The sequence below is a fragment of the Coturnix japonica genome, chromosome 5 (genome assembly GCF_054131305.1).
Source record: "Coturnix japonica strain WE chromosome 5, WE-NBRP24, whole genome shotgun sequence".
NCBI classification, from domain to species: Eukaryota; Metazoa; Chordata; class Aves; order Galliformes; family Phasianidae; genus Coturnix; species Coturnix japonica.
Genome location: NC_140667.1, coordinates 47,951,914 through 47,976,027, shown reverse-complemented (window position 1 = coordinate 47,976,027; position 24,114 = coordinate 47,951,914). Strand labels below are relative to the sequence as shown.

At 46.8% G+C, this 24,114-nt stretch overlaps 1 protein-coding gene across 22 annotated transcripts in view; it reads left to right on the top strand.

Annotated features, from left to right (window-relative positions):
• LOC107315372 (exocyst complex component 3-like protein 2) overlaps positions 1 to 24,114 on the top strand; it is a 48,154-nt gene that overhangs the window by 19,791 nt on the left and 4,249 nt on the right. For 6 of the 22 annotated variants that reach the window (XM_085549473.1, XM_085549487.1, XM_085549471.1 and 3 more), the window contains 9 exons: positions 1,905 to 1,979; positions 2,854 to 2,954; positions 3,595 to 3,687; positions 4,810 to 4,942; positions 5,466 to 5,576; positions 6,726 to 6,881; positions 8,822 to 8,943; positions 9,814 to 9,996; positions 11,458 to 12,834. In XM_085549473.1, the coding sequence (XP_085405599.1) occupies positions 1,905 to 1,979; positions 2,854 to 2,954; positions 3,595 to 3,687; positions 4,810 to 4,942; positions 5,466 to 5,576; positions 6,726 to 6,881; positions 8,822 to 8,943; positions 9,814 to 9,991 (969 nt within the window). In that variant the 3' untranslated portion in view covers positions 9,992 to 9,996; positions 11,458 to 12,834. The other 16 variants (XM_085549488.1, XM_085549477.1, XM_085549483.1 and 13 more) reach the window with 15 other exon arrangements.

Here is a 24,114-nt window from a genome sequence, read left to right as displayed (position 1 = left end):
CTTGTGCCATGATGCTCCAAGCTGGCTGCATTTTTTGCACGTCTTACAGGTCTGCCCAGAGAGATGGTGGGTGCCCCATCCCTGGAGACAGCCAAGGTCAGGCTGGACGGGGCTCTGGGCACCTGATGGCGCTGTGGGTGTCCCTGTTCATTGCAGGGGCTTGGACTGGATGCCATGTAAAGGTCTCTTCCAGATCAAACAATTTTATGACTTTACTATCTGTGAATTATCTATGTAACTGTGACTGTAAGTCCTTCAACTCTGGTTTTGCCATTTCAGTGGATGGCTATATATTTCTGAATGAGAAGAAGCAGAACAGAATGAGCAATAGCCTGCTTCACCTGTCACTTACCTTTGTCACGGGGAGTGCCAGCCTCACACCTCTGCAAACTCAAAGCATTTTCAAAAGAAGTGAGTGATGAGAGCTGTGACCACATCACAGGCTTCTGTGATCTCAGATGTCACACGGGGTTCAAAGCAGCTCCCAAATGTCACTGTGGGGAACGTGGCCAGCTCTGGGTATGGGCAGTGGTACCTCAGTACTGACATGTCCAGGGCAAGAGGCCTTTGTGCCTTTTGAGGTTGAGAAATTGGTGAGCTGGTAATTATGGTGTCATTGATGTGGTTATTGATGGGTCGTCCCTATCCTTGCTGCACTGGAGTATTTGACATGAGTGCAGGGGAAGCTAGAGGTTATTTATGGCTCTGCTTGTTACATCAGAAACTCATGTGCTCTGTCTGTTGGTGCATGGGGTGCTGGTGTCACCGCAAGGGGTACAGAGGGCGGGCTCACATCACCTGGTCCAGAGCAACCAAGTGCTCTGGTTCAACGAGTTACTGCCCTGCAGAGAGTTACTGTGTGCTTTGTCCCATTGTGCAGCAAGACCTTTGTGTTGGTTAAAGTTACTTTGCAGCTGGGGCAGGCCAGAGATTTTGGTGCAGCTCAGCTTGGATCTGTTGTCTCAGCACATCCTGCTCAGCGATTGCTTGCAGTCAGGTGATGGCACTCTGAAAGGAATTTGTTCTTGAGTTGTTTATAACCACTTATTTGCCTTTGTTTAACACCTTTAAATGAAAGTGTCAGAGCAGTTTTGGGAACACTTTTGATGAAATTCTTCAGTGACAGCCATAAATTTTGTAATTCATCAGCCAGAAGAGAATGAAGACAAAAATAGAAGATCAGGCTTTACATTCTTTCTATTCCTTTGGTGAAAGATGCAGAAATAAACAAATAACTAAGCCAGGCTTTTGAATTTAAAGCTTCTGTAAAGGTCAGATCATGTTTTAAGCAACGAGCCCTTTCTCTACAGTGTTAGTTTTGTTTTCATAGTCAAATGAAAATAGCACAAGCCAGCCAAGCCTTGGGAAATTTCCCATCACACCGCCTCATGGGGCTCATCATGCTGTGACAGTAGCTCTAAACACGAGCCCGACTCTATTGGTACTCACATGTCCCTGGCTCGAGTGAGGGAATGCTTTTCATTAGAGCTGGCTGGTTTATGTGGTGCTGGTTGGAGTTGGGAAGGGTGGAAAATCTCAGCTACAGTCTCTGGCAGGCTTTGTGCCTATGTGTTGTTTTGCTGTGTGGGCACCGTCACTGGAGCTAAGCTAGCTAGGGAAGGCTGTAGATAACCCGAGCTGACACCGGGATGAAAGGACTCTGTAAATCTCTTAAACTCAAGCAAACAATGTAGAACAAAGCAGGACAATGTTATTAGGTCAGCTGGAAAATTGCCAGGTTTTGGGTTAAATGAGATGGCCAAAAAACAGAGGCAGAAATTCATCTAGCCTAAATGTATAATGAAAGGCTGGGAAACTTAACTCATCACAAATGCCATCACATCTCAACTGTTCTTCTTTCTTTGTTATAATTTTTTTTTTTTTTTTTTTTTTTTTTTTTAAAGAAGGAAGTAGGGAAAGCCCTGAATGAAGCCTTTGATACTGGGGAAACCCCTTGTGCAGATGCTGCAATCATTCAGGTAAACTGGGAAGGGAGCTGAAAAGCTCACATCCTTTGTTGGAGTCGCATCGTTGCACACAGCTACTTAGGTAATTGGCAAGATCCAGTTTTGCATATTTTAGGCTTAGCTCAGTGCATTACAAGCTTGCAAGTCAGCTGCCACATTCTGACTGCTTCTCTTGGCCCTCAGACCTGCCTTTTTCTCGAGTTTTTGGATCAAGATCTGCAGAAGCACCAAAATAAATCCTGGAGATTACACCTGGCAGAAGCTGGGTAGAGATAGAGGACAGCTGACAGGGCCCTCACATCAGCTGAGATGCTGTAGATATGGTGGTCTTATCTCCAACATCTGGTCATGTCTCAGCCCTGAGGGTTTGGCTGTGCTGTGCACACAGCTGGTAGGTTTGAGTGTTCTGTGGTGGGTGATAAAGAGCCCAGATAAAATACAACCCTTAAGAAATTGTCACTTCCTCAATTTTCTCAGGCTGACCCCTGAAGTTCAAGTAGCATATGAGCACCATGCTGTGGAAACTCATCAGCTGTGGTTTCCTGACACTCTGACATAGTGTGTTTTATCCTGTCACCCTTCTGGTGATCTTTCACATCTGTTCTGAGCAGTGGAAAATGTGGAATGTCACGCTTTGTGTCTTGCTGACTCTTCCCAGAGCACTGAGATAACACAGCACACACGTCCATCTATCTCCTTTTATCCATCTGCCTCCCTCCCCCTTGCAAGCTTTTGTTTCCATAGGGCAGTGTTAAGTTGTCACCAGCTCAAGCCTGCCCCAAGTGGGCTGGGTTTTATCTGTCTGGCACAGCTCACCTGCTTGTAGACACCTGAGCTGTATTCCTATTTACTGCAAAAAGAAAAAAAATGGCTTTGGAATCCACAGATATTAACAGAGAAGACAAAAGCAGCCCAGCACATCAGTGAGAGCCTAAGGGAGAAGGTGGAAGCTGTATGCCTGGAGGAGTACCTGACCTTCCTGAACAGGTAAGGGGGATGCTGTTTTCCCTGTTGGCATGACCTCAGTGCTCAGCAGAATGAAATACTGGTGTAGCTACTGGCAATCCTGTTTTCAGATCCTAACCACAGCCAGAAAGAGGCTTCATGGCTTAATGGCCAGGACTGGCTCTTTCTGCACTGCTTGTGTTTCCCAGGCCTGGTGCTGCTTCCTGGCTCCCTGTAGGCTGAGAGCTCTGCTCTGTTGTTCTTCTTGGTGCATGATGAATACTGTGTTCTCATCTTTTGCCCTCTCACCATTTCTTTGGACTTTCTTCATCTACATGTTGACGCAAAGTATCTCCCTCCATTTCTATCCTGCACAGCAGAAAATGGTAGTGCTGCTGGTTGTAGATGATGTAACTCAGAAAGAGACATGATTTAAGATCCTTAGCTTCTCACATTATAAAAAGAAGGAAGTTCCTGTAATAGACAATTGTTCAGGAGCCACTTGTGAGATCGAAGCTGCGATGAAGCGGTCAATAGACTTTGTGGGTTGTTTCTGCACGTCAAGGCTTTTAGTGTTCTGCAATTTCATCAGCAAAGCCAAGTTGCTTCCCAGAAGCAAGTGTTGCAGTGTTGTGTTACAGAACACACCAGCTTAAAAATATGTCACCCCATTCTGATTTAGCTATGAAAACAAGGTCAGAAGCTTTCTCCAGCATGATTGCTTCCATGAGATCTCCAGCAGCTTGCGAATCATTGAGAACTTCTGCATTCTCAGGTAAGGAACCAGACCCTGGTAGCATCTGAAGTGATGGGAACTTCCTACTTTCTGATTCTCTTCTAACTCTGCTGAGGGGTTGGCTGTGCCTCCAGCTGGATCTGGAGCTCCACGCACACCATGTAGTGAATGTTAAGTGTGGGAGGAGCTGGCTGTGGCCTTTATCCTGGCCAACTCTGCTGTGTGTTGATTAGTGGTTCCCTTCCCTGGCCTGATTATCTCTCAATAGGAAAATTCCATAGATGTTGCACTTTGATGCATGTGCTTATGTACTTCATGGTAAGCCCATGCTCAAGTGCTTTGCTGAATGAAACCCTGTTGAACATGCCAGGATTTTCCTGAGGCTGTTTGTAAGGAAGGAAGGAAGCAATAAAGCACAGAAGGGTGGGGGAGGCTTTTTGCACCTCCAGACTAATTTCAGAAGTGTTTACAGCAATAGAAAAAATGAGGCTGCTTCTGTTCTTTCTCTGTAAAAGCATCTGAGGATCTCCAGAGTCAGCAAAATCCACCTTATGCACAGTGCTTGTTTGACACCAGGAACTTGCAATGAGCCTGTAGCTGTTTTGTTTCTTGTATGTGTATGTTGCTACTGCTGGATCCTAAACTGAATACTAATGAGACTCCTTTATGTAATCCTTTCCAGTGATACTAAAAGCGAAGATACACACTGAGCTTTTCCAGAAAGTAAAATGTCTGGTTTCAAACCAGTGATCATTTTAACATGGTTTTGCTGTCTTGAAGACTATTCTGATGGAATATAATTGTTCGCCTTGTATTTGTTGAGTGTCAGAGGCTCACAGAATGCTCACCAAGCCTCCATTTGTCAAGGCCTCTTCAGGCCTTTTCATTTTTGGAAATAGTAGCTTTTTCAGTCATTTAAGCTCACTTAATGGAGCTGTCCAAGAGATGGAAGCACCCATGTGGGTCATTGAGGTTACCCTGTGGTAACCCTATAGATCCCCATATTCCCCCCTACAAGCCCCATAGACCCCCATACCCCATCATAACCCCATTACCCCTTCATACCCCAAGCTATTTCCCTGGGGAAAGAGCTTTGATATGAGAGAACACCCTGATTTGATCTGATCAATTTTTTCAATGTCCTTTTTTGTTTCTATGCAGAAATGTCTGGTATAAGTTAACGTACCTTTGTAGTGCCAGCACTGATCAGGATGTTAAGATAAAAAGAATTATAGACAGGACAGAAGACGACATTATGGAGCATTTTCTGCAGACAGTCACTTCTGAAGTCAAGGTATGGGAGACCCATGTTAATACTGAATGTTTTCATGATGTCAGGCAGGCACCCACTTCAGGGGCGTATATTAATACTTGGTGTTGTGCTAGAAATAAGTATCCCATACCACCTGTGGGGACCCAGACCCCAAGGGCTGAGCTCCACTTGAGCGGAGTGCTGTATGTTCTTAGTAGTTGGGTATCTTCATTTGGCAGTGATAATCCACAAAACCCAAGATGGAGGTGGGTAGTCAGGAATTAGACCCCGAGAAGCTGTGGATGCTCCATCCCTGGAAGGCATTCAAGGCCCATTTCTCATAGTTTTATATCTTCTAGGTTTGGGTTTAAGAACTTAATATATCCTTCCTGATTTTGAATTGTTTCTGTCTTCCATGTTTTGCTTTTATTTGAAATAAATGTACAGGATGCTGCAGCTTGTGGTGGAGTCTTCCTTTTATTTTCCTGAGGGCAGAAAGAGCAAAAGCACAGCAACCCACACGATGTCTCCACATGTGCACTCTGACTCTGCCTCTTTTCCTCAGGGAACACTGAAGGATCATTTCAGAAAGAGTGACAGTGGTTTCAGACGCACCCTTGAAGTCTTAAAGCAAAGCTTTTTGGTGTTTAAGAGGAAAAAAACAGACAAATATCAGGTAAGAAATAAGGAAGAAAGAACAAGATATTCAGAAGTTGCTAAAAGTAGTCCATGAACCTCTACATGTGCAGCATTCCAACATTAAACTGAACTTCCATTTTTTTCAATAGAAAGTTTGTTACAGATCTAGTGGTCTCAGTCCAGTTCCTCATAGTTGGGCATCTACTTCCCCATGACAGCTATGACCTTTCTGTAATCTCTCAGAGAAACCAAGAAGAGTAGAAATGAGAAAACCAAAACCAAAACTCTCCAGACAGAGTGGGAACGTTGAGCTGTCTCTGTTACTGCAGTTGCCCCAGTACCACTTTATTGGTATGCTAAGCGTTGGACTCCCTTTCTCATTCCTTCAAGTTCTGCAGGCTTTTTGTTGCTGGAAACAAAAGTGGAAAACAGTAATGGAACAGAAAAATTAGCAGTTATTCTGCTGTTGTTCAGAGCCTGTCACTGGGTGTTATGTCACATCAGTGCTGGGGTAAGCTGTGGCTCAGTGGTCAGCCAGAGCTGTCTGTCTCTTGCTTTGTCTCTTTTGGACAGGGCTGGGGATTTCCTGTACTTTTGGACTGCAGCCTAAAACTGGGCTGATTTCTCTACTAATGAAAATGGGTTTTCACCGCAGCAGACCATTTCCCCTTAGAAATGTTCACTCTTCCTCCTTCTTCAAGCACTGCTTGGTCTTAGCACTGATGTTTCTTAGCAGGTTGTGCATGGCTTAGAAGTACTCATGTGAGCTTTGCCCAGCCACAACGGTGTGCCCATGGTTATGGCCATGGGATGTGTCTAGCAGGAATGTTCCAAGGAGACTGGACCTTGCATTGTCTGTAATCCAAGATCTCCCAAAGCTATGCTGGTTGCTAGCTTGGTGCTATGCCAAGCATTACCTTGCCACTCCAAAGCATGAGTGGAGCTCAGCCAACTGGTCCCATTGCTTTTGGTTGGATGTTTCCACACTTACTATCACTGTTATCCACATACAGCTTGTAGTCATCCACATACGGCTTGTACTATACCAGGGATGCTTAAGCAGAGAAATGGGACATCCTTCTGCATAGGCCTACACTGGTCAGAATCCTATATGTATGGTCTGCTCCTTGTTCATTATTCTGCTGAGTATAGAGGAATTAATTTAGTCTTCTTTGCTCTTGAATAGGACCTAGTGAAGTCTGTGAACAACATAATTACTAAGGAATATGTGCAAGCTTTTCTGGCCACTTGCAGGAAATTGTCTGTGAAGAGGAGGTGGCAGATGGTCAGCAAGATGGAAGAAGATCATAGGATGCTGTATACCATCTTTAAAGAGTGCTTAGTAAGTCTTTGATATGGTTATGGTTTTGCTCTGTCATGAAGAAGAGAGAAAGGCTCCGAAAGCAAGAGACGAGCTTAAGAGATCTTAACCACAATGGTATCTAGCTTCATAGAAATGTAAATCAGGGGCTGGAAGACAGCTTTTCCTATCTGCCAGAAGCTTTTAGTTTGTAGTTTTGAAATGTGTGACTAGAGTAGGCGAGATTCACATTCCTGCCACTGAAATAAGAATGAAGTACATTCCTCTAAACTGGTAAGACAGCTCTAAGGCTGTCAGCTCCCCCAGGCAAGACTTTGTGCCTTAGAATGTGTACACAGATGAGGAAGGGGTGTCTGAAGAGCTGTGCTCCTGCCTTGCGCTTTCCCTCCAGGCTCTGGAACGAAGAATCAGCTGCTCCACATCTTCACCTTCTCCATGGGTTGCCCCATATGGCTGCTCATCGTTTGCCTTGGGATATAGCTGTTGTTGCCCTCCCATCTAACCTCTTCCTTCCCTGCAGACCCTGCCATGGCTGCTGCTGGCTGCCTGTGCTTTTAGCTGAAGACCTGCCTTCCCTAGAGTGATCAGTCACTGATGTGCCAGTGCTTCGAGAAATCGGGGTGTTGGGAAGAGTGAGGGGATTCTCTAGTGTTAACCCTGAGGCTTACCAGTAATGCTGTGCTCAGCATCAGCTTTGGCTGCAATGTGCAAGGACAGCTGGTTTCGTAGTACAAACGAGATATGAGAAATCTAATTATCTGTCAAAGCTCTACGTTCCGCTTGGGTGAAAAAAGCCTGCATCTCGTTAGTACAGTTTCCCTCACATCCCTACTCTATTCTCTTTCTTACTTGATGCGGATGCACTGAAAACCTGGGGGAGGAAATGCATAAGCAGCTTGCAGGGGGCAGCCTGATACTCAGTCAGATGAGGTACATGGTTGTGCATGCAAAGTATGTGCTGTACTGCTGACTGAATTTATTGTGCAGTTGCTGCTCAGGCTTCACCTGCTCCTTGCCCAACTGTGCCATCCGTTCAGGCTCTTCCTTCCATTCTGTTTCAGAACACACTAGGAAATACTTTCTTTCCTCAGAGCAATACCTGTCCTAAACAATACAAGCATCCAAACACTGCTGACAAGCCGCCTCTTCTTTGTCTTTTTAGATTGCAGGCTGTTTACCTCCAACGTTTCCTGTCTATATAGCACTCAACAAGATCTGACACCTTCTAATTAATTAGCATTTTGTAATAATGAGCTTGCCAAGTACGAAGCTTTGCAGTATTGGTGCATTAGGAGCTGAGTACAGCATGTGCGCTGTGCAGAGCTGAACATGTTGTGTGTCTGCAGTGCGGAGGAGGAGAGAGAAGGCTGTCTGCAAGTATTACTATTGCTTTTGATTTATGTTCAGTGCAGAGATGAATTGCGCAGAAGATCTGGCCTGCTGTTTCTAATGCCCCATGGAGAACCTGGCCTGGTTTGGCAGCCTGCTTCCCAAGTGTGCTTTGTCACAGAGTCTCTGTTGACATGATGGCATCAATAATTCAGAAAGGCAATTTAATTGCACTACAGCACCAATGAGAAATGTGGACAACACCCCTCACTCAGCAGCTCATCCACATTCTGCTTCCCTCAACTTCTCTAAAAATGCTGTGTGTGCCTTGCTAGATTTTTAAGGCTTCTTTCTTTTGTGTGCTCCAGTTCAGAGAGAGCTGGTCAGGCACAGCACAGTGCTCAGATCCTTTACAGTACCCAGCCCTGCTTCCCTTTGTCTGATACAGCATCTGTGTTCCTTCACCTGCTGTGTTTTCTCCTAACTAGGAGGGTCAATGTGCTTCTTGTGCATGCACAGGCAGCCACACGAAGCTCCTAACCCATGGAGTGAGAACCAGAATGTGATGGGAGGCCACATCCTAACATACATCACTTCCCTTGCCCTGAACACCCCTTTGCTTCTCCTCCCAGGGTCCCACAGCTGGTGCTCTCAAGGATCCCATTCAAGCAATTTTAACACTTATTCAAGCTCCTGATGCTGAGGGGATGAAAATAGCCCTGCTGCCCATACCCAGCGAATTTCCTGATCTAAGGTAATTTTTTTTACATAGTATCTGCACAAATACTTGCCACTAGAACAACATTAGCCCTGTGAGATATTCTCTTTGCAGTGCGCTGGCTATTTCCACATAATCCAGTGAGAGCACACACTTCAGTTTTTCATAGGAAGCTGTTGCTCTGAAGGCCAAAAGCGTGAATAGCTTCAAACAGGGAGCAGACAGTTTGTGGTATATAATTGTCGTAGTTCCTATTCAATGTGACAGTCATGATACAAATCCTAGCGAAGGAAGTCCCTTAACTGCAGACTGCCAGAAGCGAAAAAGAAAGACAAAGAGATCATGTTATGCTTGGCCTGGATTCCATATTCTTTTCCTAAGCATTTGCCTCTTTTAAAGAAGCAGTACTGAGCTATAAAGATGTTTATGATACAGCATAAGGGTTCTTATTCTCTTATTACACACACATATAGATAGATAGATAGATAGATAGATAGATAGATAGATAGATAGATACACACACCATATATATATATGATCAGCAAAGCAGTGCTAGGTAATTCCATGTGAGGAGAGGAAAGAAACGATAGATGCTTTAAAATGATCCAGTGTAGAGTTGCCCCAAACCCATTATGGAAGATGTCAGTTTTTTTCCAGGAGAAAACTGAGCTGATGATTTTCACAGCTCCATGTGCACAGATTGACATGACTTTGAGCTCAGTCATGTCATGCACAGCCCTGGTGTTATGGCCTCTTCCTTTCTTGGTGGCCAAAGCATGTCAAAAAACAGGTTCTGAACCTAGAGTAGTAGAACCAGCAGTGCCTGGCCCAGCAATGTGGGGTGGTGAGAAGCAAATCTTTCCCCTTGGTTCTTTCACTGACCCGTCCTCTTATCCTTTTGAAAAGGGAAGAACATCTGAACGCAGTGTTGGACATCAAGGAGCCACTCCGCCGAGAAGATAGAGATGCTCTCCTGAAGATATTTCGTGATAATTGTAGGAAAACTGAAACAGAAAACAACCTGCTTTTTGAAGATATAGAAGTAAAGCCTGGAATGTATAAATGCTGTTGCTTTTGTTGTTAGGGAAGGTAAGTGTGTGTGTGTGTGTGCTTCAGAGTGATGTGTACATGCATGGGCCTGCCTGCTTCCAGGGGCATGGAATGCCTGTGGCTGTAACATCACCTCTCTGAGCATCTTGTTGCTGTACACTCCATGTATGCTTTCCTTGCTCTGGGTGCAAATTTCCACACCGTGAGGCATCACATTGTAGGTGGTGAAGGGAACTGAATGCTGAGAAGTGTGATTCAGCTTACAGCAGCAATAAAGGAGAAGACAGGGCTTTTCCTCCCTGTTCTTTCCTCCTGTCTGTGCATCCCTGCAGCAAGGCTCCTCTGCAGCATCCTCCCCCTCCTGGACCATTACGTTATGTGCACCTGCAACCAGGCAAATGCTTGTGCCTCTTTTCAGGTCCTCTCTGTTTAAAATTATCTTGCAGTGGAGAGCATGGAGCCGTTTGCTTCACTTGAAATAATCTGTAACATCTTTTCTGTCTGAATTTGTCCAGCTGAATTTTGTTTCATCTGTGCCATCCCAGAGCCCGCTGCTATCAGAAAGCTCAGTTAATATTTACAGACTGTCACCAGTCACCTTCTGTTGGTTAAGCTGAATAGATTGAGTGTCTCAGGTTGAAAAGTACTGTCCCTTTGCACCGCCTCTTCCTCTGCTCTCCCATGTCACTGTGTATTTATAGTTCCCCATGTTAGCAGAGCAAGGATGAGTTACGCAGAGCTCTGACCTGGGGCTCCAGGCACAAGCAGACAGGTTGCTCTGTTATAAAGAAGAGAAAGCAATGAGAGAAATAATTAATAAGCAAGCACACTTCCTCCTTACAATGAAAACTGATTCAGATATAATGTTTGGGTTATCAGTAAGCTCTTTAAAGTAGTTATCTAATACACCACTTTTGCCTTAGAAGAGATGTCCAGGAATATGCTTTTAAAATACTGCAAATCACTTAATCTCCTATTTGCTGAAATCCCTTGTGAAAGTAGGCTCCCAAATCCCAGAACTGGCTGGGCTGCAGTGTGGCGGAAACATTTGCACTACAGATTGGTAGTCTCATTCCAGCTCATATGTAGCAGTGAAACTGGTTGTGAGATCAAGGAAAGGTCGCCTTGATTTACAATAAAGGCAGTGAGGCACTGGCACAGGTTGCCCAGAGAGATGGTGGATGCTCCATTCTCAAAGACAGTCAAGGTCAGGTTGGACAGAGCTCTGAGCACCTGATGGAGCTGTGGTGTCCCTGCTCAGTGCAGGGAGGTTGGACTGTGTGGGAGATGCAGCAGTCAGCTTGGCCTCACTGAACACTGACTTGTTGGTAATGAGGCTCTGGAGAAGAGACAGAAGGTCTGAACAAACAGGGATGTCTTGTACCTAAGCATAAGATAAGTCCTCTGCTGGTTATGAAGACTTGTTATGGAATTTGCTTGCTTTCTAGCCAATGGATTGTTAGTGGAAATGTACAAAATGCACATGTTTCTTGCTTTCAGTCAGACCTACTGTGAGAAACATGAAGTTCTCTCTCCTACGTGGCAGAATCTGCAGTCACAGCTCCTGGAAAGCTTCATGGACTTGTGCAGTTGGATGCATGAAGAAGCATGGCAGCTATGGAAGCCAGAATTCCTGCACTCCTGCAGGAAAACCACATGGCCCAGATCCTAATGTTCTATGCAGTGACCAAGCAGAAGTTGATTGGGATATGGTTGAAAAACTTTCCTTTAAAAGTGCTTAGAGAATGCTGCTCAGCTGCGTCCTGGTGGTTATCCCCAGGATGTGCTATGATGGTGTGAAGGAGAAGGTTCCCCTCTGCCAGATTTCTGTTTCACACAGTCTCATGCATAACAAGGGACTGCTGCACCATACAGTGTCCTAGCAGGTGATACAGTATGCCTACCCCAGGGCAATCTGTAGAGCCTAGCCACGGGAGCATGGGGCTGCCATGGGCATGGTGCAGGATCCAGCCCCTGTAAGCCTGACCTTTCCCTTGTCACACCAAGGTCACAAGCCCCAAGAGTGGGAGCAGAAGATGGTACTTGTCCTCGTGTCTCTTTACAGGATGGGGACATCTCCTTGTGGGATGGCGAGCTCTCCATGTACAACTTTCTCAGCTGGTGCTGGAGCACTTTTGCATTCATTTTTGTACCTCAGTTACTGGAACTTTCCTCTTGCTGTGTAAAGTAGCTCCTTTGGAGAGGGAGTGGAAGGCCTTGAGGGAAGTAGGCAGTGAAAGGAGCTGTTTGTCCCAGCCTCTGGGCAAGGTCTGTGCTGTTTTCAGATGTAAATAGGCAGTTCCGCTGAGGGAAGCACTAACTTTCTAGTTATCTATGGACTGTTCACACTCTCAAGCTGGATTTCATTCAAGGCCCTCCTTTAATTTAGGTCATTACAGACCTGCTCCTCTCTGGCCGTGTAAACAAGAAAAAGCTCTGCTACTTCAGGTCTACTGGTGCTGCTGCTGAACACAGGCTCTTCTCTAATAGGAAAAGGGGCAACTTGTACATAATGTGCAAGCTTGCATGGCTGGGGCTCCTGGGTGCAGGTCTGAATGGGTGCCACCATGCTTTGCAGCACCATGCCATGCAAACAGCCCCTTTGGAAGTGCCAGCGATGAAGCCACATCTTGGGGTGGCTCTGCAGGGTGATGGACTCCTGTCACAGCGTGCAGTGCTGTGCTGGAAGTGCTGACAGCCCTGCAGGCACACCGGGTCATTTGTCCTCCCATGCTGCCTAATAGCACATTTTTTCAGTGGCAGGAAATGATTACAGCCCCAAATCTGTGACAGCGGGATTAGAGGCAGCCTCTGTTTATTGGAATTTCAATCAACGAACCTTCCAGAGAACGTAAATAAAAACCCCTTTGACATTTTGATCGTGCCTGCTCTAAAAATAATTCCACCGCACTTGAGAGATCCCTGCCACAGACATTTTGATTGCTACATCCATCTCTTCCATTTGACATTCACGGGCAGACAAGGGTATGTTCTACTCACCGGCAGAGCCAGGGAGCCCTAGGGGATGGATTTGACCTGTGGTGAAATGGCTGGGCCATGCTGGGCATGCAGTCGTCATCTGCTCTGGGTGCTTGTGTAGGATAAGCACTGCTTTCAGTAATGCCTCTTAATGGCCCATGTGTGGCATCAGATCGTGGGCAGGGCAAGTAAAGACTTGGCTTCAGGAGGTAACCTCGGCTGAGGAGCTTTGTCCACCAGGTTGAGTGCTGGTGGCATGTGGGAGGCTTCCTTGATCTGGGGTGTTCTCTGGAAAGGGAATGGGAGGACAGGCAGATGGCATGGGAGGAACATCCTTGGCCACCCACAAGCCTGCTGGGGCGAGCAGATGGTGTGTGGGGGCCTGCTGGGGGCTCCCGGGAGGGGAGGTGGTGGGGTCCTGTGTCACACAGGAGGGGTGAGCAGTGGGGAGGCTGTCTGGGCTGGTCAGGCAGGGAAGGTGAGGCTGTGAGCATGGGGACTGGGTGATTTCCCTTGTTTTGGGGGGATTTAATCCACTTCATTGCGAGTCCTGTTGTTCCTATACGACCCCTTTCTAGGCTTCACCCCAGGTTGGGGTTAAGGCGCTTGGGTGGGATTTGTGTTGCACTCAGCGGAGGGCAGGAAAGCAGAGCTGCATTCAGGATCTTCCTGTAGGATTATGCCATGGCCTAGGGAACTAAGCACTGCCCTTGCTGTCTGTTTTGTTGCCATCCCAGAGCTGCACTGAGCATTCCCCAGGTACCCGTCATCTCCACCAAAGCACAGAGCTGCTCAGAGCTCAGCATCTCTTTGCAAGGCGCCCTCTCCTACTACACAGGGACCATTTGGTTGTGCCATTGCCTTGCTCACCCGTGTTAGGAAGAAATTCAGAGGGCACTGAGGCCCTGGCACTGGAGGGCTGTGGTGCCCCATCCCTGGAGGTGCCCAAGGTTGGGTCAGGCCCTGGGCAGCCTGAGCTGGTGGGGCTTTAAGGCCCTTTCCAACTCGACCATCCTGTGATTGTAAAGCCGCACACAGACCTTTGCTGAGGTCTCTACTCTGCACAAAGGGGCTGGGCCGGCTCCCCATCCTCCCCGGACAGCCAGCGCTGCGAAGGGTCGCGCAGCTGGTGCCACCTGGTGGCTCTGGGATCCCCTTCGGTCTCATATATATATTTGCAAGGGGCCGCGGCTGTGCGCATCGCTTTGTTCCATCCCCGAATCACCCATGGCAGAGCCTCGCAGGGTGCTGTAACAAACACAAAGCAAAGCTCCGCGCACAAACAGCGTCCCCCAGAGCCGGGCTCTGTCCCGTCCCTCCTCCTGCGGCCCCGGGTGCCGCCGCCAGGTGGGGGTACGGCCGCGACAACGCGCCGCTCGGGAGCGCCCAGCGCGGGGCTGACGGCCGCCAGGGGACACCGCTCCCGATGCTGACAGCTGGAGCTGCCGAGTTGCTTTCCATGCTGGGCAGGTGTCAACTCGTTTTTGCAAATCCCAGCGAGAGATTTCCTTTTTCACAGCGACGTGTTGACACAGCCCGTTCGTGGCCCTTCATTACCCCGCAGTGTTTGGCTTTTTGTAGTTATTGCTGGACGGGCAGTTTCCTCCCTGTATTTGTGCAGTTGTTTACTTCTGTGCCATCGTGTTATAACCCATTCTGCATCCTATTGATCTTTTTTCCTAGATAGCTGCAAGATCAAACCCTATGCTCTGTCTCCCTGCTTGCAGCCTCTGAAGGTCCCATGAGCATCCTTTGCATTTTAGCATCCAAAACCTTAATGAACCCGTTTAATTCCTGTCTGGGACAAACCAAGCGGGTGAAATCCATCTTTAGAAGCCTCCAGTTTATTTAGGCTGCAGTTGGATGCACAGTTTGTTATCATTCTCGTATTTCATTTTGGTTTTGGCAGTGTAGCTGTATAAACATCCCCCACAGCACCTCGCAGAGCTCAGGGCTGGGCATAAACCAGGGGGACAGCGGGGATGGGGGTGGCACATACTGCTCAACCAGGGCTGCTGCTGGAGCAGATGCATCTCTGAGCACTGCAGTTATGTCCCGTGGTGCTTTTCATGCCTTGGCACTGGCATCTGCGCTTTGGCTTTTACTTGTTCCGCAGTGCCTGTGCCTCAGCTTGACGTGAATCCGCTGGAATTTGAGTAAGTGTTGTTTCTGTCTGTAATTCCCCCTCAAAGTTCAGAGGATTAAGGAATTCATGAGTAAGCTAAATTCCCAACACTCTCCACATCCCCCCTTCCTCACTGGGAGATGTCTTCGTGCCTTCAATATTACATCCTGAGTTGCTGCCAACTCCTCCAGATTCCACGTTCTCCTTAGGTTGACCTGCCTCGGGTCTCTCCTACTGCATCTCACCTGCCCCTGCTGACTGTGTTTTTCCCAGCTCCTTTTCTGCTGAGATCCAATGTCTCTCCACTTTCCCCATCCCTGGGTTCGTCTCCCACCATCACTCATCTCACCTTCAGAATGATGGCAGGAAGGGGGTGCTGAGCCCCATGGCCCTGCTGCTCATGCAATGCCATATCCTATGTTTGTCCAAGCATTAGGAACTGACATTTTTTTTCTGTCATGTCTTTCCCCAAGGCCATGTATATAGTTAACCCCACGCTGTTGTTTCACTCATATGCATCCTGACCTTCAGTGCAGGCTGAGCTGCCAAACTCTGTGTTTAGGACTTTCCATCTCTGACCCTGACACAGAGCAGTGGGTTGTAATGTAGGGCTCATGAGGCTGGAAGGGTACAGGAAAAGCAGCGATTCTGGGAAATCACGTGTCACTCCCAGCAATTGGAAACAGTCGAGGCTGCCAGCCATGATGTAAGCTCACAGTTGTGCATGCTTTAGGGGGCTGCGCCAAGGCAAGGCTGTAGCTACTGCAGAAGGCAGAGCATGGCCTGAGTCATTTGTTTGGAAAGCCATGCCCTTCCCAAAGGAGCTCCTCCATCTATGGGGAAATGACAGGCAGCTGCCTTGAGGGAACTGTACTCTGGTTTTACCCAGACGCTGTCTGATTTTCATTTTTCTGAGTACAGAGATGTTCATGTTTGCTTCAGATGTTTTGCACAAGGCCAGACTCCTGAGGATTCAGCATTGCTGAAATTCTCCTTACGCCTCAGGAGTGCTGCAGCTGGTTTATGGGGGGAGAGCAGTGGATGTAGTCTACCTTGATTTCAGACCGGCATTCAGGATCTACCATCTTCAGGGGAGGCAACCAGAGAGCAAGCTGACAGCTGGAGTCTTGCCTTGGCCAAGGTTGCACATCTGCATGGCTAACAGAGCAGCAGCTCCTGGCCATAGCCAGCGCTGGGGTGTAACTGAAAGGTACAAGCACTTTAGGTCACATTTGGCTTGTTTTAAAGCAGCTGTTGCTTGAAGAAAGCGAGCTGAATCTGTGAGCTCTGTTTATAACTTTTCCCATTAGTGAACAGTCACTGTAGGTCAATGACAGCAGCTTTCTTCTCCAAATGTTACAACATCTCCTGCTGTACCATAATGTGTCTCTCCTTTGCTTCTGGAAAGGCATGAAGCTCCCTGAAGACACCCACAGCAAAGGCTGTCCTCCCCCATGTACTTCCAGATTCTCCAATGTGCTGAGCTGATATGAGGGACTTGCAGACAGTGGCAGCAGCCTTTCCTCTTGGAAAACCACAGCTGTTGGCCAGAGGGATCTCCACTGAAGTCACAGAATCATCAAGACTGGAAAAGACCCTTAAGATCATGTAGTCCAACCATCATTCTACCACCAACACTGCCCACTAAGCCATGTCTCCCACTGCCACATCTCCATGTTTCTAGAACACCTCCAGGGATGTTGTCTCCACTACCTCACTGAGTGGCCTGTTCCAGTGCCAGGCAGCTCCTTCAGAGAAGTTTTTTCTAATATCCAGCCTGAATCCAGTACTTTCTAGCTCATTTGCTGACAACACATGCAGAAGAGAGTTCCCCCAGTGATGGATGTGCTGCCAGTGAGATGGTTCAGTGGAGGGGCCTGCTGAGCCTGGCAGAAGAGGATAAAGCAACCTATGCTAGGAGTGGTTGCAATGGTGACAGAACTTAATGCTTCTCAGTAGTAGCCAATGGTACACCATAGGGAAATGGGCACTGGTTGTGCCTCCCTAACTTGCATGACTTTCTTCACACAGAGCAAAGCTTTACCAGGCAAAAGCACTGGCATCCTGTGAGCCCTATGGCCAGGCTGGGCTCACTACAGCTTGTCTGAGTGGTGATGTGCAAAGATCGTTATTTCTCACCCACTGGAAAGAAAGAGAAGGAAAAGTCTCTACAGCCTTTGAAGAGCTGTTTCCCCAAGCATGATGTAGCAAGTGCGTCAATGGAGCCGAGAGCAAGGAGTCAAAACCACTGCTATTCTTCAGTAATCTTTAAACATTGACCTGTTGTACTAAGAGAAAGGGCAAAGAGAGGGAAAAGTAATTAAGGGTAGAGTAGAAAGGTTTGCATCTCCTCAGAGTCATGCTTTTATTTTCTTCACCACCCACCATGGTCTTGCTCCTTGGGAATTGAGCCTGTGTAAGGGTGGGATTTCCTGCAGGGCCTGGCTTTCTTGTGGTATTTCACCAAGAAATGATGCTCGCTGAGGATGTTTGTTCTTGATACTGGAGAATAAACACACGTCCCAGCTGCAAGCAGAGACATGAGGCAGGGCTCCAGGCTCACAGTATACTGGAGCACTGTGTGAAAAGACTTGGGAGTTTTTAGTGAGTTATTGTTGACTTGAATTGTAAGTTGCTTTCTTGGAAATGTATTTTCAATATTTAACATAATATCAGTTTCATTTCTTCCACTGTGTGACAAGTAGGAAGAGCAGAAGATAGTTCTGCTATCTCAGAGCACTGATTTGCCAACCTGTCTTCCCAGGCTGCTTTGGAGCATGAAGCTGAGTTCAGCAGAGGTCCAGCTGGGTCTGAGGGTGACCTTCCACAGAGGCACTCACTGCTCTACCTGAACCTCTGACACCACATCATCTCTATTAAACTAACCACAGAATGCAGACCACACGGAGCAAGATGCTTCAACCCATGATCCCCAGCATGGGGCAGTGCATTGTTCAGGACAAAGATCTTTCCAACCCAGTGTTGTCTCCCTAACAGTGACAAAAATAGATGCCCAGGGAAAACAGAAAGTATGGGAAAAAAACTGATACACCCCCAATACTCTCCCAGTCATCTGGGATTGATGTCTTGCATGTTTCTTGAGCCAGAGCAGTGCCTGTATTTGAGAGTGTATGGGAACTGCTAAATCATGGCCTGAAGCAATGATTGAGCACCTGATGAAGGGACACAGCCAGCCCTGGGAGCACAGGAGAAAGCAATTCACCTGAGTGGACAGGTTCCAACCCTCCCTAAGCCTCATTTAAGGGCTGGCTGCTGCAAGGGATGGCTCTCCTCTTTGAGATGCCTGTTTTTGGAGTATTTAGTGAGCCCTGATCTTTGGGATAGGTAAGTAAATCTTTCTCTCTTTAACTAGATTGTGAACAGGACCTCAGTTTCTTCTTCTTTATATGTAGTCTGAATCTATCTCCTTTAGTTTAATGCTGTTCCTCGTTGGTCTATTGGATGCTCTTCTGGGGTTACTTAATGGTAAAAATAGTTTTTCTGGTTGCTATAGGGAAATGACCCAGTTGTGAGTAGGAGGTGGTGTATGTGGCTGGGGACATCACTCATGTGGCAGTCATCCTCTGCCCTGTGTGCAGATGACCTCTGGGAGCTGATGGGGCCACTGGTCAATTAAGACCTCTTCCCTCAAATATATTAGTTGGCTGGATCTAGAATTATGAGAAAGAAAATTATTTCAAGACCTAGTGGGCTTCTATGTCTTTGTCCTTTTCTGGGATAGACTGATGTTTGGTCCATGTTGTCAGTTAATGCATTAATTGTGTTGCATTTTCAGCTTGTGGTATCTGTAAAGACATGCTTGGAAAGGCAGCATCTCCTGGATAAGCCTGGGTAGAAGCCTATGGAGCATGGACTGGGGTCTTTCTTGCTTCATGTTGCTGGCTGGAGGCTGCTCAATCCATAGGACTGAAGTGTTATTCCTCCCTTCCAGATGTTGCACAGAGTAACACAGACCAGAGTAGTCATAGGCATGGGCTGAAATGTTAAGGAGCACGTGTGTGCCTCAGACAGCCCAGACCAACATGAAAAGAAGAGGGGAGAACAGATGTCAGGGAAAACAGGAACCTTGCATCTAGGTCCTGTGATGTTAGCTCACTGGCTTTGCTTGAGGTCAGAGGATTGCAAATAGAGAACTGTGTGTGTGGGAAGGGGAAAAAGTGAAATGGGTCAATGCAGCAAATAGGGAAACTCAGAACTAACAGCAGGGTGGTCAGTGACAGTGACACAGGGAAGGGGAAGTAAGTTGCTGTGGGAGAGCTGTGGACTTGCTAGAGGAGCGTGATGCTATGAGGCTTTTATGTGGCCTCTGATGTCTGCATCTATCATTCCTGTTATTCTTTGGACCCAGCTGTTTCTGAGGGTGAGGAGCAGCTCATTGTGGGGGCTGCAGGCAGGGCAGAAAGAAAGATCCTCTGTGCTGTGACTCTGGGTACAAGGGTCCACCTAAGCAGATGGCTGTTCCAAGGGAACAAGGTTAAATGCCTCTTCCCTCAGTGAATCATAATGCAGTGTCTGCAGTGGTATTGCTAAGCATCTGGCTTGGCCTGGAAAAAGAAAATGCAAACCACTTCTTCAAGAATTTTTTGGCTTGGCTCAGTTCCACTTCAGTTATGAAATGAAGCATATTTTAATGTGCCTTGTGCTGGACGTATAAAGTAGATAGCTTTATAGAAATACAGCTTATCTACGTGCTTAAATCTGTGCAGAACATGACTTGAAATCACTTCTGTGATTACAGACAGGTATAGCTGTAGCAATACGGGCTGTATTAATGTTAACTCAGTACGTTTTTGATTGTTTAGGGCTGATTTTTCTTAGCTGGTGACAGCTGAATGGGACTCGAGATGGCTGGAAGTTTTCTTGCCAATACTTTACTGTAATGAGGGAAAAATTAAAGCAAACAAACACAAAGCAATTCAAACACAATTCAGCTGTGTGGAGGAAGGCCAATAAAAATAAGCCTTGATGTTCTAGTTTTTTGCTGGCTGCAGACTGACCCCATGGATGCACATTGCATGCCAGCAGGATGGCAGCATGGGGAACCTATGTATGCCACTCTATGCTGCTGCACAGTTGCCTCATGCATGGCCACCCCTTCCAACAAAGAGTTACAGGCTGAGACCTGTGTTGGAGAGCAAGGGAGAAAGGACAGAAGAAATACGAGATGCAGACTGTGTGCATTCCTAGGCTGATGGAATTGCCATCTGTCTTTCATCTGTGCTCTGGCACTTTTCATACAGTTCATGGTAGAGATGGCTGCAATCAGCTCTCAGAGACAAAGAGCTGGTTTTGTTTCCCATCAAATACCCTGCACTCTGTAAGAAATAACGGGGCAGTGCTGCATGCAGTGGCTGGATGCTGCTGCACCACATTCTCTCAGGCCAACACCATGTTTCCCTGACATCTGGCTTCAGTACAGCTTGGTGCAAATGGTGCAAGTATTGGCACAGGCTGCCCAGGGAGGTGGTAGAGTTATTGTCACTGGTGGTGTTTGAGAACTGTGGAGATGTGGTATAGAGATACGTGGTCAGTAGGCACAGTGGGGTGGGATGGGGTTGGTCTAGATGATCTTAGTGATCTCTTCAGAAGTCAAGGGATTCAGGACTTTGGAAGTCCCAAATTCCAGTCTTGAATACAGGAAGAAGAGGTAAGACTGTGAAATTGTGCCATGTTTTCTGGTTATTAAATTCACTTGTACACTGAGAATTGCATAACTGAAACATAGGTTCCTAAAGGCTCATAAGCCTGGAGAATAACAAGGAGTTGTCTGCACCCTGTGTTTCATCCACAATGTGACAGAGCTCTTACAGCACTGTGAACAGGCTCTGTCTGTGATGCCTTAATTGACAGCAAAGTTAACAGAACGAATAATGACCAGGAGACACAGTGTGCGCACTATGGCAGAGCGTGGAGAGAGGAAAGAGGTCTCATAATTCATGACCATCTATCAAATCCCAGATGCTGAGAGTTGGCCAAACAAAATACCCTGATGTAGCCTCTTTCCATGGAGGGGAAAAAAATTCATTGTCCATAGAAATGTTCTTTGAAGGTCTCAAACCAGACAAAAGGCTGGATATAGAATGCTTGGGTTCTATGTACATGTGTGATTCAAGGATGGTAGACCAAGGAATTATGTAAATATCAAGTATTACTTCTCTTACTCAAAGCCTGTAGGTTTTATTGCCTTCATTTCTGTCTTGAAAGCATCCCCATTAAGGATTTGTTTTCCTTTACATAAAGGGATATAAGCAGATTGCAGAAATCTGCTGTGTGTTGATTTTCCTAATGCTGATTTGCCTATTCGCATGGAAACATTGCTTGGATGCTCCTGAAAGCAGAAATTTGTTTTTCTAGTCAACCTATATAGAAATGTATGAAAATAGGCTATTAGTGTCATTGTAGATAATGAACTGAAGTTTGTGGTAGTGAGTTGCTCATGTGAGATAGTAGAAACTTACACTGGGAAGAAGTACTTGGTCAGAAACAGTGCAATCTCATGCAGAATTAGTTGATTTGGACAGAAATTGGGTTACATGGAGGGCAGGGCTGTGTCCCTTGCCCACAGGGGACACGGAGACTGAAGTTCAGAGGGAGGTAGAATGAAGGTGGAGACTTTATTATTTTTCACTGTAAGTTGTGGTTTCTACCCAAGAAAAGTTGGCTTCAGACGTTGTTCTGGATGACAGATGACTCTTGTCTGTCTTTTAAAAGCTCCTATTGATTTTGTGCTGTACGTGCTACTCTGACAAAATGTTCCCCAAGTAAATGCAATCTGAGCTCCTCGGGAGAGGCTTCTGAGAGAAATCAAATCAAACAAAACTGGAACTTGGGCAGTCCATGCAATCCCCTGTAATACCTCAGTCTTTATGATATTATAATGGATCAGAAGGAGATCCTGAGCTGAAAAGTTAAACAAAGGCCAACAAAAGACTTTTGAGTGCAGCTGCATGTGCAGCAAGTACTTGGAGGCTGCTCTCCAGTCCTCACTGTCTGTATTTCTGCAGTCTTGTTTCTCTAGGGCACCTCCTCTGTTTTCCTTACTGCAGTACGGCAAAGGTTATCTGGATTACTGCTTGTGTCAGGTAGGATTAATAGAGTTACCCAAAAGAATAGCTTTCATTGTCTTATTTTCTTCTCTGGAGGTGTGGTAATGCATTGGCACAGGTACCCCACAGAGGTGGTGGAATCGCTGTTCTTGGAGATGTTTGAGAACTGTAGAGATGTGGCACTGAGGGATGTGGTCAGTGGGTGTATTGGGATGGGTTGGGAATAAAGGATCCCGAGGTCGTTTCCAACCTTTATGATTCTGTGATTGTGTGATCTCTGAAAGCTGTTAAGGTCCCTTCAGGAGTAGGTTTAACCCACTCAGAGTGTTCAGGAGTTACCCTTGTTTGATTTCCCACCCTTGTTTTTCTGGTCTCTTTGCTCCAGTGATATCACCACATCAGTGTGTGGGTCCTGCCCCTCTTGAATTACCCTGAACCCTGTGGTGTTCTGGAGGTGGAGTGGGTGCCCCTTACTGAGCATCCTGTGATGCTCCCAGAAAACTGCCTGCATTGGGTAGGACAGCCATGGCCCTTCCATCATCTCCAGATGACATTCCCTTCACATCTGCCTCCTCACCAAGAGATGTCAAGGCCAGTGTGGTTCAGTAGTGCCTGCAGGAGCTTGTCTCAAGCAGGGAAAAAGCAAGTCTGGATAGCCTCGTGCAGGGTACCAAGGGGCAGCACGTATGGTTGGGGTTTGGACTATGCCAAGAACAAGGGATCTGCTATGCAGGTGAGTGAAGATGATATAACCTACCGCTATTTCATGTTGCTGTGGTGTAGGATAGAGGGAATGGTAGTAAAGCCAAAGATCAGAAACTTTTAACAAGGACATTGCACTATTACCTTTGTCCTAATCTGTACTGTTGGTTGAGCACTGAGGCTGTGCTGTTCTTGCCAGTGGGGCTTAGGGGTTGGCCTCTAGCCTCTGTGACAGGGCTTGAGAGCTCTTGAAGGCTCCAGGACCAATATTGTTCTACCCGAAATGCTGTTATTGCCTCCTCCCTTTCAGAGTTCATCTCTCCCCATCACAGCTGTTCCAACGTTAATGAACATTTTTGAGAGCTCAGCTTTTTTTGCTGAACGATAATAATTAAGTTAATAGGGATAAGTTTTCCTCTTCTAGTCCACTAGGAGTGTTACTGCAGTTCAAGAGCTCTGTCCTGTTTGGATGAAAATGACTTGGAGGAATGCACTGCTATTTGTCTTCCTCAGTGATGGCCTTTCTGGGTGCTCAGTGTGCCCTGCTGGGTCCCATCTGCTGGGCAGGGAGTTGAAGTGTAATGAGAACACAGCTGAAGGCCACAACTGGGTGGTATTTGGCAAGGAGCTGGGGTGAACCTCTGAGAGTCACAGAGAGGTGAAAGAAGTAAATGGAAATCTCCAAGGGGACAAGACCCAGAGGAAAGATGAAAAATGGGTTTGTAGGGAGAGCTTCAAGCTGGTCAGCTCAAAAGGGATTTTTAAACTCAATTTCCAGAGGAGAAAGCTCTGGGTAGCAAACAGAAATGATGTCCATCAATGAGAACATTCACTTCACAGTAGCACATTGCCTGAGGAAATACAGTCAGTCCTCCTCCAGCTAAGTGCACTTGGGCACCCTGATACGCAGCTGCTGTAGTGTGTGTACTCTGATTTTCCTGCAGGTGTGATGTGTTTCTTTCCCAGCCATGTGGATTTGCAGCTTTGCTAAAGGGGAAATCTGTGGTTGCTGCAGTGCTGAGTAATTCCTAAATCCCTTGATGGAAGCTGCCCTGTATTCATGTGGCTACAGGAGAGCTGGTTTGTATTTTAAGGAATCATTGTGGGTGATGCAGCCACATCCTCTTTTAAGTCATGCAGGAAGTCAGCAATTACTCTCATGGATTTCAACCTGAAGTGTGACAGTGCTTTGTGCAAATGGGGTTTTGCTGGTGTCACACCCAGGCTACCACCATCCAACCTGCTCCCCAGACCATAGAATCAAACATAGAATCATGAAATATC